Here is a 16747-nt window from a genome sequence, read left to right on the forward strand (position 1 = left end):
AGACACAGGTGATATTCTCTTTGTCGAGGCTGACTGATAGAAAAAGGTGAAAAGCCAGCATCGAATGCCAACTCTGATAGGAGGCTGACGTAAAAGAGGCTGTGGAATCATATAGGATTGCTGCCCTAGTTATATAACGGGGAATAGTTTTTGTAAATGCTCAAACTGATGTACATTATGTTTTGGCATGTGTTTGTCAGTGCCCTTGTTTTGTAGCCTTGCTGAAGACTCATTGACAGATGGCACTCAAGAGAGTGCTTTTTATAGATGCCAGTGTCCAACTCAGATACACTTTCTGAAAGCAAAAGGTGTTTGAGGAATCTGATGCACTGCCAAAGCATGTTGTAAAAGATGCTTTAATGGTACACTTCAAAAGGGGGAAGTATGTGGGAGATGAATGAGGAACCTTGACTCTCATGGATTTTGAATCACCAGTGATTCTAGTAAGTGAACGGCATTTATGAAATGGAAGAGCAAGAAAACAGTAATTTAATGGGCATATACCATGTGTCCAAGAGAGGCAGGATTTGGGCAGTGCTTGTCTAACCCAGTGCTCTGGAGAATGATTTCTTGTCACAGCTTGGCCAAGTTCTTACCTGGAGATTAAGTGTGTTATAACTGAACCCAGGTGTAGGCTATCTGTTACTCCATAGCAGTATTCTCCTTTGTGGGACAGGGACCTCGGGACTAACAGTGACCCCAGTGAAGGCTGTGCCCTCACCAATGGGATGCTTTCCAATGAGAGTCAAACATGGTGGGCAGAGCCAGGTGCTGGTAACAGGCTCCATCAACAGCTCCAGACTGGAGTAGTGATGACTCAGGTGCAGGATTCATCCAGGGTATCCCTGTGGGAACAAAAGGAGATGAGACCAGAGACAGGATTAGAGACTACAGTGTGGATCTGAAGTCCGGGTAAGAGGCAGAGCTAGAGGCTGGCACTCCTGTGGCATGTCTAGCACAGGGACTGATGACTCTGGACTGAGTTGAATGGAGCACTGGACCATTGCCAGGGCAGTGGGAGAGGCCCCAGGTGAGTTTTATCAACAACAGTAAGGCATCTTGGTGCACTTAGGACCCTGACATGTACATAGAAAGGTGTGGTTTTGTTACAGGATGACTCACATGCAATGGCCGTCCAGGTTTACCAGAAGGAGCAAATAGAAGTGGTTTCAACTGCAAGAAATGCAAGGAGTACTTTGTCTCTACTTATGACTGGGTAGATAAAAGTGAACAATGCGTTCTGTATTCTGCTGTCATTAAACCCTTTATTCAGTAGAAGTATCTGGATCACAGTATAGCTGCTGTTTCTAGTTCTTGGGCTGAAGGATTTGTAGGCTCTGACTTCTTCCCACATTTTTGTGAGTCAGGATGTGACAGTCTAGCCGTCTCCAATTCCGAGTCATTTGGCTGGCATGTGTTCTGCCTAGTGGGGATTCAGGCTTCCAGTTGAGGTGTTTGGGGACAGCATAGCAGGCAGGCTGAAAAAGAAGCATAGTCAAGGGATTTATTAACCAGAGACACTTCGCTCTTACTTGTACTAGGAAGCTATACATATCCCTGAAACAACGCAGGTCCATGAAGTACCTTTTGTGGAAGTTTGTGGCAGAGACAAATATAGAATCTATTTATTCTTGGAAGTGTTCAGCTGTGGAATGATCCTTTCTTTTCTGGAAGATATAAAACCACTTTACCACATGCTTTACAACTTCTGCAGAAAAAGAAGCAAGGCTGGAGAGTCAATAGCTGTCTCTGAAAGGCATCTCTGAGTAGGATCTGGTGTGCACTGAATGAGGTATAGGGTCTTTTGCAAACCAATGGTATGTATTCCTGAAGTATACATACTGAAGTATCTGAAGAGTATATTGTAAAGCAAATATATTGCAGTGCAGGGGAAACAAAGACAAGGTGATACAAACGACTGCACAATTTCCTTATTCTTTTCTGCAGTCTCAGATTTTTTTTTTCTGTATCAGGATTGTTATGTGCCACTTCACAGGGCTTAAAAGACCAATAGAAAATGTTTAACAGTATAAGGCCTACTCTATCAGATTTTTAAACACTAAGAGGCAACTTCACCAAGGTGGCAGTGATATAGATACTCTGTGTGAGCCATTTGAAGCCTTTAGATTAACTGGATGTATACCCATCCTTCCTGTGTGTCCTCACCAGAGTACACGCAGTTTGTTTGCTGCCTGTGTCACGTTTGCTACAGCAGGAGAATAGTGAGATGCCTCCTCTGAAGGGGACCACATCCTAGAGAGCTTTTGCTTTATGCAGACAGCTTTTTCCTCTTCACTGTGACCTTTTTTAGTCTGGTCCAAAATTCAATCCTTAAGACTCCTGTCCCAGGCTACCCTCCTCCTCCTCTCCTCCTATGTATATGGGAAAAAGTTCTTCTCTTATAGCAGGCTATTCCCTGCTAAGCTGCAAATGTCTATCCCGAAATAGGGGGATATAAAAGTTTCCAAAGAAAAAGTTTACCTGCATTTTTTAGCATAAGTAAAAGGGGGGCAAGGCTGGCTTTTCTTTGGATTAATTCTTACACATTGTTGCTCCAATTATGACTGATAGTATCTCAAAGCAGATGTCCAGCTGGCAAATTTAAGCTCTGGGGATGGAGATCTGGTGAAGTATTCAGAACTAGAAAAACACCATTGAACAGGAATTGTGAGACAATGCTAATTATAGGTGTGGCAAGCAGCTGTAACAACCAATATGACAATTTCTTCCGTCTCTCTCTGTGTTTTGCAATTTAGTGCTTGTACACTCTGTTGCCTAATTTTAGAGCAAACGCACCCTAGCAATTTGCAACCAGGTAATGCTTGTTCCAGAGAACAGAGATTATCTTAAAATGGGAAGTAAAGGAAACACTTTTCCATGTGGCTGTGACACTGTCTGTTCCTGACCTCTCTAATGAATGGGATTTAGGGAAAGCAATCATCGGAGGGATGAGAGGAAGGAAACCCAGGGGAGGAGGTGGAGCAGGACAGAGTGCGAAAGTGTCAGAGCCAGCAGAATCAGTAATTGCACAGACAAAAGTAGGACCAAAGATTTACAGTGAGCAAGAAGCAGAGTCAGTGTGTGGATAAAACCAGTATAAGGGAGTGTAAGGAGCACTAGAAATGGCGGAGAATGCAAAAAATTAGTATGAAGAAGCAAAAATTACAAGAATGGGTAAGAGAGAATAAATAGTAACTATGATTTGAGACTAATGAAAACCACCAACAAACGTGTGGTGGTGCAGTCCTGTTCACAGAAGCTGCTGTCTATCCCTGAAATTATGACAAGGAAGATCAGCTGTTATTTTTGAATTATAATAAGTATCTTCCCTAAATAAAGAGCAGGTAGAAGAAGTCTATCCACAAAGTATTGGACTGAGTCTGTCCATAAAGTATTCAACTGAAGTCTATGATTCTCTTTAAAAAGGAAGAAAATTAACTTGCATTTTTGTAGCTTTTATTTTGGTCTATTAGTACATGAATCCTGTCCAATGTATTTACTCAACTCATCTTGCCTGTCTCTACTTTCCGCATATAAAATTCATGAGGAGGTTCTGCAGGGGTTTTGGTGAGAAGAGGCTTCAAAGCTCAGAGATATTAGTTACATGTAGCATCTCATAAACCTTAACTGTGCAAGTTTTAAGTTACGGCAACAGGTAGGAATTTAATATAACTTCATTGTTTTTAGTACAGTCCTGTAATCAGAGCAGTACTATCAGACTGACCGGCATGAATAATAAAGACAGACATGGTTTTGTGTTAATTGTCATTAACAGTTGTTCATTCACTTTAATGTCAACCCACTTCCAGATACAGTAAAAATAGGTTGCATTGCATCTGGATGAAGTAAATAACATGACAAATTTGTGTGGATGTGCTGTGTGACAGTCACTCTCAAAACAGTATCACAATTCATCACAGTAGTAAGGTAAAGCAACAGTGTTTAGGAGTGGTTTGAGGAGAGGGGAACAGAGGAGAGAGGAAAGGAAATGGAAAACATAGGGTTATATTTTAATAGTAGTTACATTCACTTCAGAAGCTACATTGAATTTTTTAGTTGATGTTTTGTGCAGGAAGTCACCAAGTTCCTCTTGAATATAAACCCTATAAAAGTTCCTTTAAAAATGCTTATATTCACAGAACATGAAAAGAAGTTAGGGAGGACTGTGTGGGAACCAGCCCAGGTTAACAGGCACTAGTGGAGAGTTTTTAGCCGGCTCAAAAAAGATGGGACTGTGCTTATAACTAGAGGAAACACACAGTCTAGAACAGAAGTTTGTATCTCTCACTTCATTAGAAAAAGATAAATTTAGTCATAGTGCAGAACTATGCATTATAACACTGTTCTTGAAATATGTCAAGCAGGGATGTCTTGCAAATCTGAAAAGTTTCTGAACAATGGAGATTTTTGGAACGGAACAGTTTGTGATCGGTTTGGCTGCAGTGTTACAAGAGCCTTACACTGATTGGGGTGTAATTCTTGCTCTGAAATTAAACGGTGTTTTATACCCTACTTGCACACAGCATTGTTTTTCAGTTCCAGAAAAAATCATTTAAATCAACTTCTATGATTCTGGGAAAAAAAATTAAATCTGATATTTAGGTTGGCTGAGCAAATGGAGATATTTTTGAACTGGCTTCAAGAAGTTTCTATGAGATAACAGTTGGCTTTCAACAGATAAAGTTGAGTAATTAGTCAGCCATGACTGAAATCAGAACTATATAGCTGAAACGTGTTGTTTAATTAACCTTCTCCCGCATTTGGAACTATCATAAGACAGTAAATAGTTCTGAGTCTTCCTGAAAAAATAATGGCTGAAGACCTGTAAAATCCATTATGTAATAACAGAAGTGCTGCTAGCGTTACTTTAGCGAATTTGAAGAGCTGACTTTGCCAGCCCTCTCTGGATTTTCTTGGGAACTTTTCATCTCAGGCATCTCAAGCATCTCCAGCTGTAAACTTTACTGATGATTTTGCTCCTGCAGTATGTTGTAGTGGATTCACTGAAATGAATTAAGTGCCATTTTGAAGGGGTGGGTCTTCTGTTCCTAAAATATTTTATTTTTGCAAAGTTTAGGACAGATTGTCTACTATGTTTAGGGAATTCTGATCTTTTTTCCTACTTCAGACTCTTGTACAAGGAGCTTGCATTTCTTCCTTCGCAGCTTAAGATGCATTACATAGGACATTTCTAGGAAAGTGAAGCATACACACTCCTTTTCTGTGGAGTGTGCTTCTGATTTAAGAAAGAACAAAGGTGCTTGGTGGCACACTTACCACTTCATCTTTCAGGTCTTGAGATAAGACAGTATCTTTGGTTGTGATCTAACCAATTTTAAGAATTAGTTAGAATGGCATTTACTGAATGCTTATGAAAACTCCATTTATGATCATGCAGTTCTGAATAATATTTTGCTATAATGAGTCTTGGTGATTCCCAAAATCAGTGTGTCTATGTTCATGATTCCTCCTGGTGCAGTCTTGTTGCTGCTCCAGACACTAATGCTGTTGTCTCAGAGCCACCATCATGCCCTTGTTTCTGATAGTTACTCTGCCCAATATTGCAGGTATAGAAGTTGTGATTCCTGTTATCTCATTTCAGGTAACTGGCTTTGTGTCTGTTTTGATCTTTTATTTAGTGATTTTTAAACTTCAGAACTATTTAATTGTTAGCAAATAAAATAAAAACTGCCCTCGTTTTAGATGCTTGAAATTAAACATACAAATGTAAAGTGGACTTCCAGGGCTTTCTTTGCAGTCAATAGAGAGACAGTTTGACCTCCACGGAGCAATGAATTTGTTGGTAGTCACCAGCTAGGGCAAGATGACTAGTCTTGAATGGATACTAAGTATATTCACTGACTATACACAGAGTTGGGAACACCCACCTTACACTTCGACATTTGAGTTTTAAACTTCTGGATTAGAAAAGATTAATTCTGTCCTTAGATAATATAACAAACATGGCTGCTGTAGTTTGTGGGATTTTTGTTTATTTGTTTGGTTGGTTGATTGGTTTTGTGGTAATGTGAATATTTAGATGCTTCTTCTATTTGCTATATTTCAGTGAGAAAAATATAGATTGCTTGGAAGCTCCAAGTCCTGGTTAATTCAATACGTATATGGCAACCGTGTAGCTGTATAACTAGAGCACTCCATCATTCTCTTCAAACTAATGAAAACATGAAAAATCATTGAACTAGGATGAAAAAAAGATCATATTTCACAAAGTTATGTGCTAGAAAGTTACAGTGGATAAAGTATCTCAGAAATGTGAATAGAATGAGGTTTTGGTTTCTGGAGCAGGCAATGAATGACAGCAGTACAATATGACAAACAACAGAAGTTGATCTATTTGCTGCTGGGAATGTAGGCTTTTTCTTTAGTCAGCTGTTTGTTAAATGGCTTTAACACTTTAAAATACAACTTCTGATTGTATTTTGAGCTGTGCTTAACTTCAAATGTCACAGGATTAGAGAGCTGAAACACTTGTTGGTCTCAGGCAAACATCTAGCTCGCATGCTGGTCACTGTAGCCTTTGTGGAGCAGCCTGGACTGGGCAGAGCAAAGAGAAAACAGTCCATACAGACTCCTTATCACGCTGGAAACAATTTGCTTTCCTGTTTAGTAGCTAAAGACCATCAGTTCATCTTTCCCCTGGGTCCCTGACACATGAAATACAAATCAAGGCATAGCTGGAGGCTCACTGGCCTTGAGGAAGCTGGAAGTGCAAAAGGACTGTTGATTCTCTAATCAGCTTGTGCTTTTGTGATCGCTCACTGAGCTGGGATAATGAAAACAGAGAAATGCTAGCAGGGAATCTGCCCAAGAGGAGGGGTGGAATCTGAGTCTGCCCCAGATGGCAAGGGTCAGAGATAGCCATCCCAGGGCAGGAATGGGAACGAGAAGCCTCTGTGAGAGGAGGAGGAACAGCTGCGCTCCAGCTACCTTTTGTACAGCCACAGCAACGCAGCGATGGCAGGGACTTCACTGCAGGCTGGGGGAACAGCCTACTCCACACGTGTGAGTGGGGCTGTAGCCATACCTTCAGGAGCCTCTGCCATGAGACTCTCACCATCGCAGGACGTATGACCCTGACCACATCCTATCACTGCTGTGGAGACACAAGTAAATTCCTAGGGGACCAGGAATTTAATGACCAGCCCAGGCATAATAGGGAAACCGTAGCCTCTAGCTGTTAGCTTACTATTTTTTACGTACATCACCCTTTCCTCTGAGCAAGTAAGAAAAGCTATCTATACCACTGTCTTTACAGATTTGATAAAAAAGTGGGATGCATTTTGATAAGGTGAAGTGCTTATAGAAAAGACTGAAGGATCCCAACAAAAAATGTAATAATGTGAAAAAAGTGAGGAAAAGGAGTTGGATCTAGAGAGCTTTCACAGTGAAAGACTTTGGGGTTTTTTTCCTCTTATTTTTTTTTACATACAGGAGAAAATTTAGTTTGTGCAAGCTATATCTGTTGGCTGTGTTACTTCTGTCATTCAAATAATAAATTATTGAAGATTGGTATTTATAAAGTCCTGTGTATAGTATTTGCCTCTTTCTCCAGTGGCAGGGGCCAGCTACAGGCACTTTAAAAAAATCACAGTTTTTTCACCCTGGACATTTTTTTCAGAGAACTGTACTTCTAGCTAGCTCAAATCCCAGTGGGATGCAGTTATGCTTAAATGGGAATGCTTATACTGACATACCTTATTCTGGTTTGAGCAGAAAGTATACTCTCCCTTTGTAAAGCTCAGTGATGTTATACATTGGGTCCATCAAATTTAGGCACATGTAAATTAGTCAGGTACCTTGCGCTTTCTTTTTGTCAATAGAAGAAATAGTAACTTCAGTATGTGTATGTAAAATAGCTAAGATAAATCAGAGAGATCACCCTGGAGATGTTATTCCCTCTCCTTTGACTGTACAGGGTGCTTAAACCAAAAGAGATTTAGACATATAACTTTCAAGTGTCTACATTGGAATGACTCTATCTGACCATATGGATCTGCACTGGAACTTGAGTCATTGAAGCCACACCAGTGCAAAATGGTGAATTCAACCAGCAGAGCTGTATGGGTGTGACTTCCCCCCCAGTGTAAACCAAAGCTTTTACTTGCAGCACTTGATAGAGCTTTTGTACACTGTATGTAGAGACTTTGCTGCACTGTAGGAATAGAGGGCTGAATACTTACGTATGTGGATTTGCTAACTGTGTGGTAGAAATATTAGTGTGATAAGTATCTGGTTGCTTTTTAATATGCATCCAAACTACAACAGCTGATAATAGGTTTTGAGCTAGTGGTGTAGAATTAGAAGCTGCTGAGATAATGCCACTGATAGTTGAGCTTGCCAAACATGTTCCTCTATAAAAGCAGCAGTGTGTTTCATCCCAATGTAAGTACAGTTGATTCTTGACTTGAGTGAAAATAGTTCTGATTTTTTGTGGAATGCAGAATAGTGAATTTAGATAAAAACATGGGCTTTCCAAGAGAACTTCTCTCCACCTCCACCACCCCAAATAGTGAAGAGGTGTTTATAAGAACAGCGTTCATCGTGCATTAACTTTTTGTGGCTTTGGGAAAAAAACTAGGCTTGGTTTTAGGAAAGTATGTCCACTCTTTGTGTTTTGAGGGGCCTTATATAGAAAGTTGGTGAAAAAAGAGCAGTGTGGGTCTCACGGATTTTCTCCAGAGTGCAGGCTGTGCGTTGAAGAGCTATAGATTGAGGCAGGTGTACACAGTAGACTTCACCCATAGCACAAGGTGCTTGCTGTGAGAAGAGTCTTTCACATTGTGTGATGTGAGCTTTTGAGCTGGGCAGAGACCCCAGAGTGCCTGTATACTTTATAAAACATGATCTTTATAAAACATTACCTTCACCTTTGATGGTAATTATTAGGAATACAGCCACATATCTAAATACGTTATCAGAATTATTTCTTTATCAGGAATCCAAAAATTTAAAATGTGCTCTCAGATTGCTGAAAACGAAAGTACTGTTTTAACCCTGAGGTGAATGACATCTCAAAACTAGCAGTATTAACATTTTTTTATCTGTATAACAACACTTTACATCCTCCTATTCTTAGTCCAGTTTATAAATGGTTACTTGCACGGCTCAGTATGAACATTACTTGTGTCTACAATCAGTTCCTAAGGTCTCAGCACATGGTTGGGTTACAGAGGCTTGAAAAGGTGCCCCTGAGCCAGTAAAACTCAGAAGAGCTTTACTAACTGTTGATACTTGTCCAGGTGTGCAAACTTAGCCCACCACTCAGCTTAAGCCTCCATGGAAGATATTTAGGTGAGCCATATTACCTCATACTCGGGGTAGTCTGAGAGCATGTCCAAGGGTAGCTGAAATGATTAATCTGACATGCTCTTACTTGTTAAGGTGCAATCATTGGATCATATGACAGAGACCAAAATGTTTGGCCTAGGTTGACATCCAGTAGCCTTTGAGGTAGGGTCAGCGTACTCTTGCTGGAAATAGCAGAGAAGATCCCTTCTCATATGCATGTGCAATTTTTCGGTCCTCTTCATTTTGGGGGGGGGTGTATATGGTCACCACAGCACACGCTGCCCCGTGCATGCCCCCGTGACTGCTCTCACCCTGGACAACATGGAGAGTTGTAGCAGGGAGCAATAGTACAAACCAGGCAGGCAAGAGCGAGTCCATGCTCGCTGAGATGGCAGAATCATAGAATGGTTTATGTTTGAGAAGACCTTAGAGATTATCTAGTTCCAACACCCTGCCGTGGACAGAGACACCTTCTGCTAGACCAGTTTGCTCAAAGCCCCATCCAGCCTGGCTTTAAACACTACCAGAGGTGGGGCATCCACCACTTCCCTGTGCAACCTGTTCCAATGTCTCACCACCCTCACAGTAAAGAATTTCTTCTTAGTATACAATCTAAATCTACCCTCTTTTAGTTTAAAGCTATTATCCCTTGTCCTATCACTACATACCCTTGTAAAAACGATATGTGGACAGAAATTCAGTTATGTTGCTGCCTGTAAATTTGTAGAGTGATTATTCCTTTAAAGATGTGCAAAATCACGGATAAGCACCATTATTTAGGATTAATCTTAGTATTTACTTCTTCGTACAGTTTCGTACAAGGTCTAAATGGGAGCACCTACTGGACCACATTGTGATGCTCTCCCACTTTACCTGCCTATATTTTCTTCTTACAGAAGGAGGAAAAATTGAAGAGAAAGCAATTTGTACCCTTTTCTTTCTTTGTAAGCTGGATGCCAAAAAGTGGCCCTGAGTCTTGATATCCCCCAGGTCAAGACAAGACATGGCAGGTATGCATATACCTGAGGTTTGCAAAATACTGCTGGTTCCCACAGTATAGACACAGCTTGAGAGAATTCTCTGAACAGATTGCTGCGGTGGCACAAGGGTCAGAAGAAGCATAATATATCTGGACTGAATAGGAGAAATTAAGGGCTGGGGAAATAAAAATTATTTTACATTGAGTCTATTGTAATAGCAGGAACTCCTTCAGCTGCTTCCTTTTATCTACTTGGATCAAGGTGTCTGAAATAATTCCATGTCTTTTGTTGCACCACACGAGGAAAAAGATGAAAAGAATACTGTGCTCAGCTCTTGCTCACAGGGTTTATGTTGAACTGACTAGGATCTGATGCAGAACTCTTTTTAGAAAGTATACAGACTCTGAAATATAGTGGAAGCCATGCTTCTAAATTCTCGGCAAAGGCTGGCTTTATTTTTGTCTTTTGCAAGGTGCTGTGCAAATATACAAGTTTGATGAAAATTTTCATGCCCAGGTTTTTAATGAATGCTCAGTTCTTACTTATCAAGAAAAAAAATACTTAAACTTATCTTACAGATGAGGCTGCTGGTGATTACCGTTTTGTAATGTTTAACATGCAGTTTTAATGTTTTGAATTTTTGCTTAGCAGGATGAGAACTGCGCCATGACTCCTTTAAAAATAGTCTTCATAGCTGAAATGTTAATTGGAGTTTCTGTTGGGGAGGTCGAGATTTAAATGCTTCCGAAATAGCTTTACATGGAGCAAAGTAAGAATTAGGACAATGTGAAATATGTACCAGTGTTGCATCAAAATGAAAATATGGAATGCTACCAAACCTAGACTTATGTGGGGCACTACAGAAGTGTGTTGTATAGTATCCATGGAGTAGGATTGTTACCTTGCAAGGCAGGAGACAATAGAATAAAACTCACTAACCCATATTAGCTATTCCTCTAAGGAGACACTGGGCATTGTTTTTCATAGCTACACTTTATGAAGCACATGCTATGATAATGGCCGAGTGCTGTGATACTTCTTCTTATTTGGTAGATCTTGTACATGTGGATGAGATATTGTTTTTCCATGGATATGTTTATATGAATTCCAGCCAGTGCCTCTACCTAGAAAACTATGTCAATGTAATGCAATGTTATGTAAGTTTTGGTTTGGTTCTTATATGCTGCACGTCACAGAGTTAAATGTCTTCCAGAAGTGCATTAAGTTGTGGAATTGTCATCTACTACATAAGGTTTTCTCTCTCTCATTCTTTCCAAAGATGACTTTTGTGCTCTCTTTATTTTTGATGTCTTTTAAAATAGTTTTTACATTATCTGTACGTGGTTCTATATGTATTTATGTGACTCACATTCAGAGTAGGAGATAGTGAGCTTTGCGCTGGGGATAATTCCAGTGGAAACTCATCCAAAAGTCTGAGACTGTCCTGAGAAAGCTCTGTTTTCTGCAGAGCTTTTCTTTGGAGATGGATAATCACATTGCACCTGCACAATGAAGCTACTGTCTGTTCTTCCTCATTCTGTCTCTCTCTATAGTGACCTTTCACACAAGTGTCAGGGGTCCCAAACTTCTGAGTTCCTTAGAAATAAGGATGCACTGAAAGTAACCCTGCAGATGAAATACAGATCTTAGACCTGCATCCATCCAGGAGTGGTTCTCAAAGCAGCTGTATCTTGCACTTGCACACTTGCACTGCTGATTCTCCGTAACATCCAGGGGTGAGTGGGATGGTGGGACCCAGGTTAGAGTGTTCGCAGGAGGACCCCACATTGGAAGCAGTGTTGCTGTGAGATATTCCTCCCTTCCTTTCCTTCATTCTTTCCAGCTTTTTCAGGCTGATGTCTAGCACTGGGTCTTCAAATTTGGATGTTAAAGCTGAAGCAGTGACTGATATGTATCACTCAGGTGATTATTAGGATAAACTCAAGCCCTTTTGACCAAGCATTACTGTTGTGTAGTTTTTTACCTTTGGGATTTTTCCCCACCTGGATATTGCTTTTGAACTGAAATAATGTGAGTATCACTTAGGAGCTGAGCTGTCAGGAAAACAAGGATCAAATTCCAAAACAGTTTTTCCAAGTGTGGTTCTTTTGCCTTTTGCTAGCTGCTTCCTCATGCTGTTTATCCAAAACTCCACCTGCTGTCAAGGGCAGTGCTGGCCATGTGAACTGCCTTCATGTCCATGAAGCAACTGTACCTATTAGGCTTAATTTCTGCAATGAATTACCAAGTGTATGTAATTTAAAAACCCACTCTTCTCCTCTGCCCTCCTACCACCACCAGTCATCTCATTTCATCTGCAAGCAGTGATGGAATTAGGTTGCCAAGAACTTGCAAGGTTTGCTTTCTCTATGCCAAATTTAGCATAATGTATGTATAGCTTGCTCAAGGACAGTTTTTCTGTTTACCTACCATATCATATAACACTGTCCTCATCACGAATAGCAACATTAGCTCTTAATTTTTGTTTATTTTGAGAAGGGAGAAAAGAGGGAAATGACGACTAAGCTTGGGAGGAGTGCAATCAGAAGGTACAATTCTCTAAGAAATATTTTAAGATACCAAGACAGTCTGAAATTGGGATGATAAGCAAGAAAACTCACATAATTTGTGTGATATCCAGAAAGCTGTGTTGAAGTGAAACTGAGAGTATAATTTTGCATTGTAGTGCTCTGTGCTATATTTGGATCAAGCAAAGAGAGAAGGAAAGAGAAACAGAATTTTTTGAAAGTGCAAGTGGACACCATAATAATTCCTTAGGTAATTTTTCTTTCTTTCTGTTTTTTTTTTTTAGGAGATCCTCACGTACTGTGGAAAAATACAAGAGTGTCAATAATGGATTTGAACATGAGCTGCCAGCAAGCTGGATGAATTGTGTGATTGTCACATCCACTGAATGTTCTGGAGCATCCCTGACAAGGTTTTAATTTTCTACTGCAGACTAACTTTATTTTGAATTTTATTCTTACATTAGAAAATTTTTAGCCTCTAAACTGTATCAGCAACTGAAAGGATCTGTGAGGACTAACGTCATGAGGGGAAGAGGAGGAGCAGACACTGATCTCTTCTCTGTGATGACCAGTGACAGAACGTGAGGGAATGGCCTAAAGTTGTATCAGGAGAGGTTTAGGTTGGATATTAGAAAAAGGTTCCTCACCCAGAGGGTAGTTGGGCACTGGAACAGGCTCCCCAGGGAAGTGGTCACAGTTCTGCCAGAGTTCAAGAAGCATTTGGATGATACTCTCAGGCACATGGTATGACTCTTGGGAATGGTCCTGTGCAGGTCTAAGAGCTGGACTTGATGATCCTTGTGGGTCCCTTCCAACTCAGCATATTCTGTGATTCTGTAGCCATTTGTTCCAAACAACCTATAAAGCTCTTTTTTTTTGTCCTTCTGGCAAGTATCCATGAACACATTTAAGTTTTAGACAGCCTTGAAGCAATCATTACAGCTGTATTTGACCAATAGATTGCTCATCATCCTTAAGTGATATCTCTTAAGTACAGAGAGCCCAATCACTGTAAGGTTAGCGGTTTGACCCTTCGAAGAATCCTGATACTGGCTTAGAAAGAAGTGATTTCACAGTGATACTGTGAAATTTAGGGGACAGAGTTTTTAAGTTGCATTTTAAAAGTCGCATTTTTACTGTTTTCTGATCAAATACACCCATTTCTATCAACATTTTTTTTGCACTTCCATCCATCTCTCCATGTTCCTTTATCTTTTGTCAGCCAAGTTTGTGAAACTGCTTTTTGCAGAATTCTGTTTGAACAGTGTCTGGCAGTATTTCTGAACAACTCATGATTGAGAGGTTAAATATTGAATTCAGTGAGGTTGTTTCAAGAAAGTTTTCACATTATTTGAACAACTCCAAGATTTGGTTACATGGCTATCCTGCAATAAAACACTTGATTTTTAATTTTTCCTGGGGTTACCACTATAAATCACATCTGGTGTCAGAGTCTGTGACACTTGCATAGGTCTGTAAAAGTCTCTGAACCTCACTTAAGTAACACTTAACAAAAATATACGTTGCATACATAGTTGGCAGTGGAGACGTGCCACAGATGACAGAGCCAACTTATGAGAAGGGACTCACGGTGCATTCCCAAAGGACACATCTTGTTGAAATAAAAGAGAAGGAAAACAAGAACATATCACGAATAATCTGTGTATTTCAAAGGGAACAAGGTATGCCAAGAAAAACATAGCAATCTTGCATCTGGCTTGAAACAACATTTAGAAGCATTTTAAAAAGCTTTCTACTTCAGTTTGGTGCTAGAGTGGGTTTTCAGGCTTACAGGGCCCTTTTTTTTCAATTTTTTTTTTTTTTTTTTAATCTGGACACAATATTGAAAATACAGAATTAAGAAAAAGTACTCTTAATATTGGAACTCATTTATTGTCCAGTGTGAAAAAAACATAAAAAATAAAAAACATAAAAAATAGGATGTCCTGGAAGAGCAAGAAGAATGTCCTAGAGAATAGCTTAAAACCATGACACATTTACATTGACTGGATTTATATGCAATAACAGACAATCAAATTGATATTGGTTGAAAAACTAAAAAAGAAATTAGTCTTCTTTTCAATAACAGTAGATGAATGATAATGGTGATGGAAACCGTTGTTTTAGTTACCTGAGATCAGGCGTAACAGTCTTAACTGCAGTGGAGCTACTCTTTCTTTGACAGAGAACATTACACAGCAGTTTCTGCTGGCTACACTATATAAAATCCATTCTGCTGAATACTATTCCTTGGAGCGATTACTAGCAGAATACAAATGCACAGAGTTGGAAAAAAACCCAAATAAAAATAAATGCTTTTGTCAGACCACATTGTTATGAATAATCAGTGAAAAGTGTGTGAATGGTAAGAGAATAGACATGAAGAGTAAAAGGTACAGGAGTAATGCTATCCAGCTTTAGGTGACATCTGGCAGAAGGTGACATCCACAAAACATAGCTGGTTTGGGCAGGAATGAACTAGCAATGAGCCAAACTTAGTAGTGCTCAGAAAGGAATATAAGGGCTTGCGTTTGTGATCAGTCCTGTGTTGCCATCTGTCCCTGCTCTAAAGAGCGTAGAAACCCTAGTGCCTCTTCATGTCTACCTGCTTAGGCCATTACCTGAGCATCTGTTTTTGTTTTGCTGGATTTTGGTATTCCCACCAGTGAGCAGGAGTACAGAACTCTAGAAAGTAAGTCTGTATAGGTTAAAAGAGTAACCTAACCCAGCTGTAAAGCAGGAGGGAAGGGAGGGACATTGTACTGTTACTGCTCCTGTGCAATGTGCTGTCCACTGTGGCCCTTTTGACCTCTCCAGTTTTCTTCTCTTTCCCTTTTGGCTGCATTTATTTGGAGGCATTTGGTGGCAGCACTTTTTTCCTCTAACTGCGTGTGACAGTTTGAGCTACAAAACTGAACATTATTCTATGCAGTTGGTTCCATTTATTTCCAAAGATTAGAGAAATGTGCTTTGAGGTTTTAGATAGTGACATTTGTGATGGTCTGGGAGACGTGTTAGAGTGCTGACTTCAGCCCCAGTGGAGCCAGCAACTTAGGACACTCCAGACCAGCCAGCCTCAATAGAATAAAACTAGCTTGTCCTAGATAAAACAACCAAACCAAAGCTTTGGAAAGGGGCAGAAGATGGAATTTCTGTAAGAAGTTCTATAACCAAATGAAAAGTTTCTGAAAAATAATGAGTTAAACACATCTAGAAATTATCTAGATAATAAAAATAAAAGAAAAGATTTCACATTTTGTCTTCTTTTCTCTGCAAAGTGTCTGAAGTTTCTTAGCTGCCTGATGGGAGGCAGTGAAAGCCTAAGATCCTGTAGGCTACTATGTCAGAGGAAAATGTAACTGCCTTTTACAGATTTATTTCATCCTGCCTTTCATATAACTAGATTGTTTTCTGCACTGGGTATGTTTTGGTTACATTGATCTTCAAAAAACAAACAAACAAAAACACAAACAAAATCAGCTCAATTAATTTCAAGACCTTTTATTTGGGAAATAATGTATGAATAATATAAAGACTGTCAGATTAATGTAGTATCAGACAAGGGAGAGAAGACGTTTTGCCAGCATTAGATACTTAGCACAGGCATTCATGATGTCTTAGGTCACCCAGCTGTTGAATCCTGTGGCCTCAGCCACCACATCAGCCAGCCAGGCTGCCTAGGCTTCCTCTGTAGGTAGCAGAGAGTGAGACCCGTGGAAAGGCAACTGAAAACACCTGAGTTAAGCGAGTCCTGATCAGCCAGCAAAGGAACCTCTCCTCCTCTGCTGGATATCATGAGAATTGCTTGCTTGGGAAGTGCCTAAAATTGGGTGATACCAGTTATCCTTTCTATATAAATTTTTAAATAACTAATAAACTGCCTCAAGTGTTTTATGAACTGTCTTGAAGACACTTACCTTCTGTTGTTTT

The 16747-nt window shown here is 39.9% G+C and overlaps 1 protein-coding gene across 1 annotated transcript in view; it reads left to right on the top strand.

The window, feature by feature from the left end:
- The window catches only part of LOC113993797, a 96910-nt gene that overhangs the window by 53273 nt on the left and 26890 nt on the right, over nt 1–16747 (top strand). The window contains exon 7 of the mRNA XM_039378239.1: nt 13102–13227. Within this exon, the coding sequence (XP_039234173.1) occupies nt 13102–13227 (126 nt within the window). The remainder of the gene's footprint in view (nt 1–13101; nt 13228–16747) is intronic.

This window comes from Pipra filicauda, unplaced genomic scaffold (genome assembly GCF_003945595.2).
Source record: "Pipra filicauda isolate LSUMZ 115617 unplaced genomic scaffold, ASM394559v2 scaffold132_size2486313_pilon, whole genome shotgun sequence".
NCBI classification, from domain to species: Eukaryota; Metazoa; Chordata; class Aves; order Passeriformes; family Pipridae; genus Pipra; species Pipra filicauda.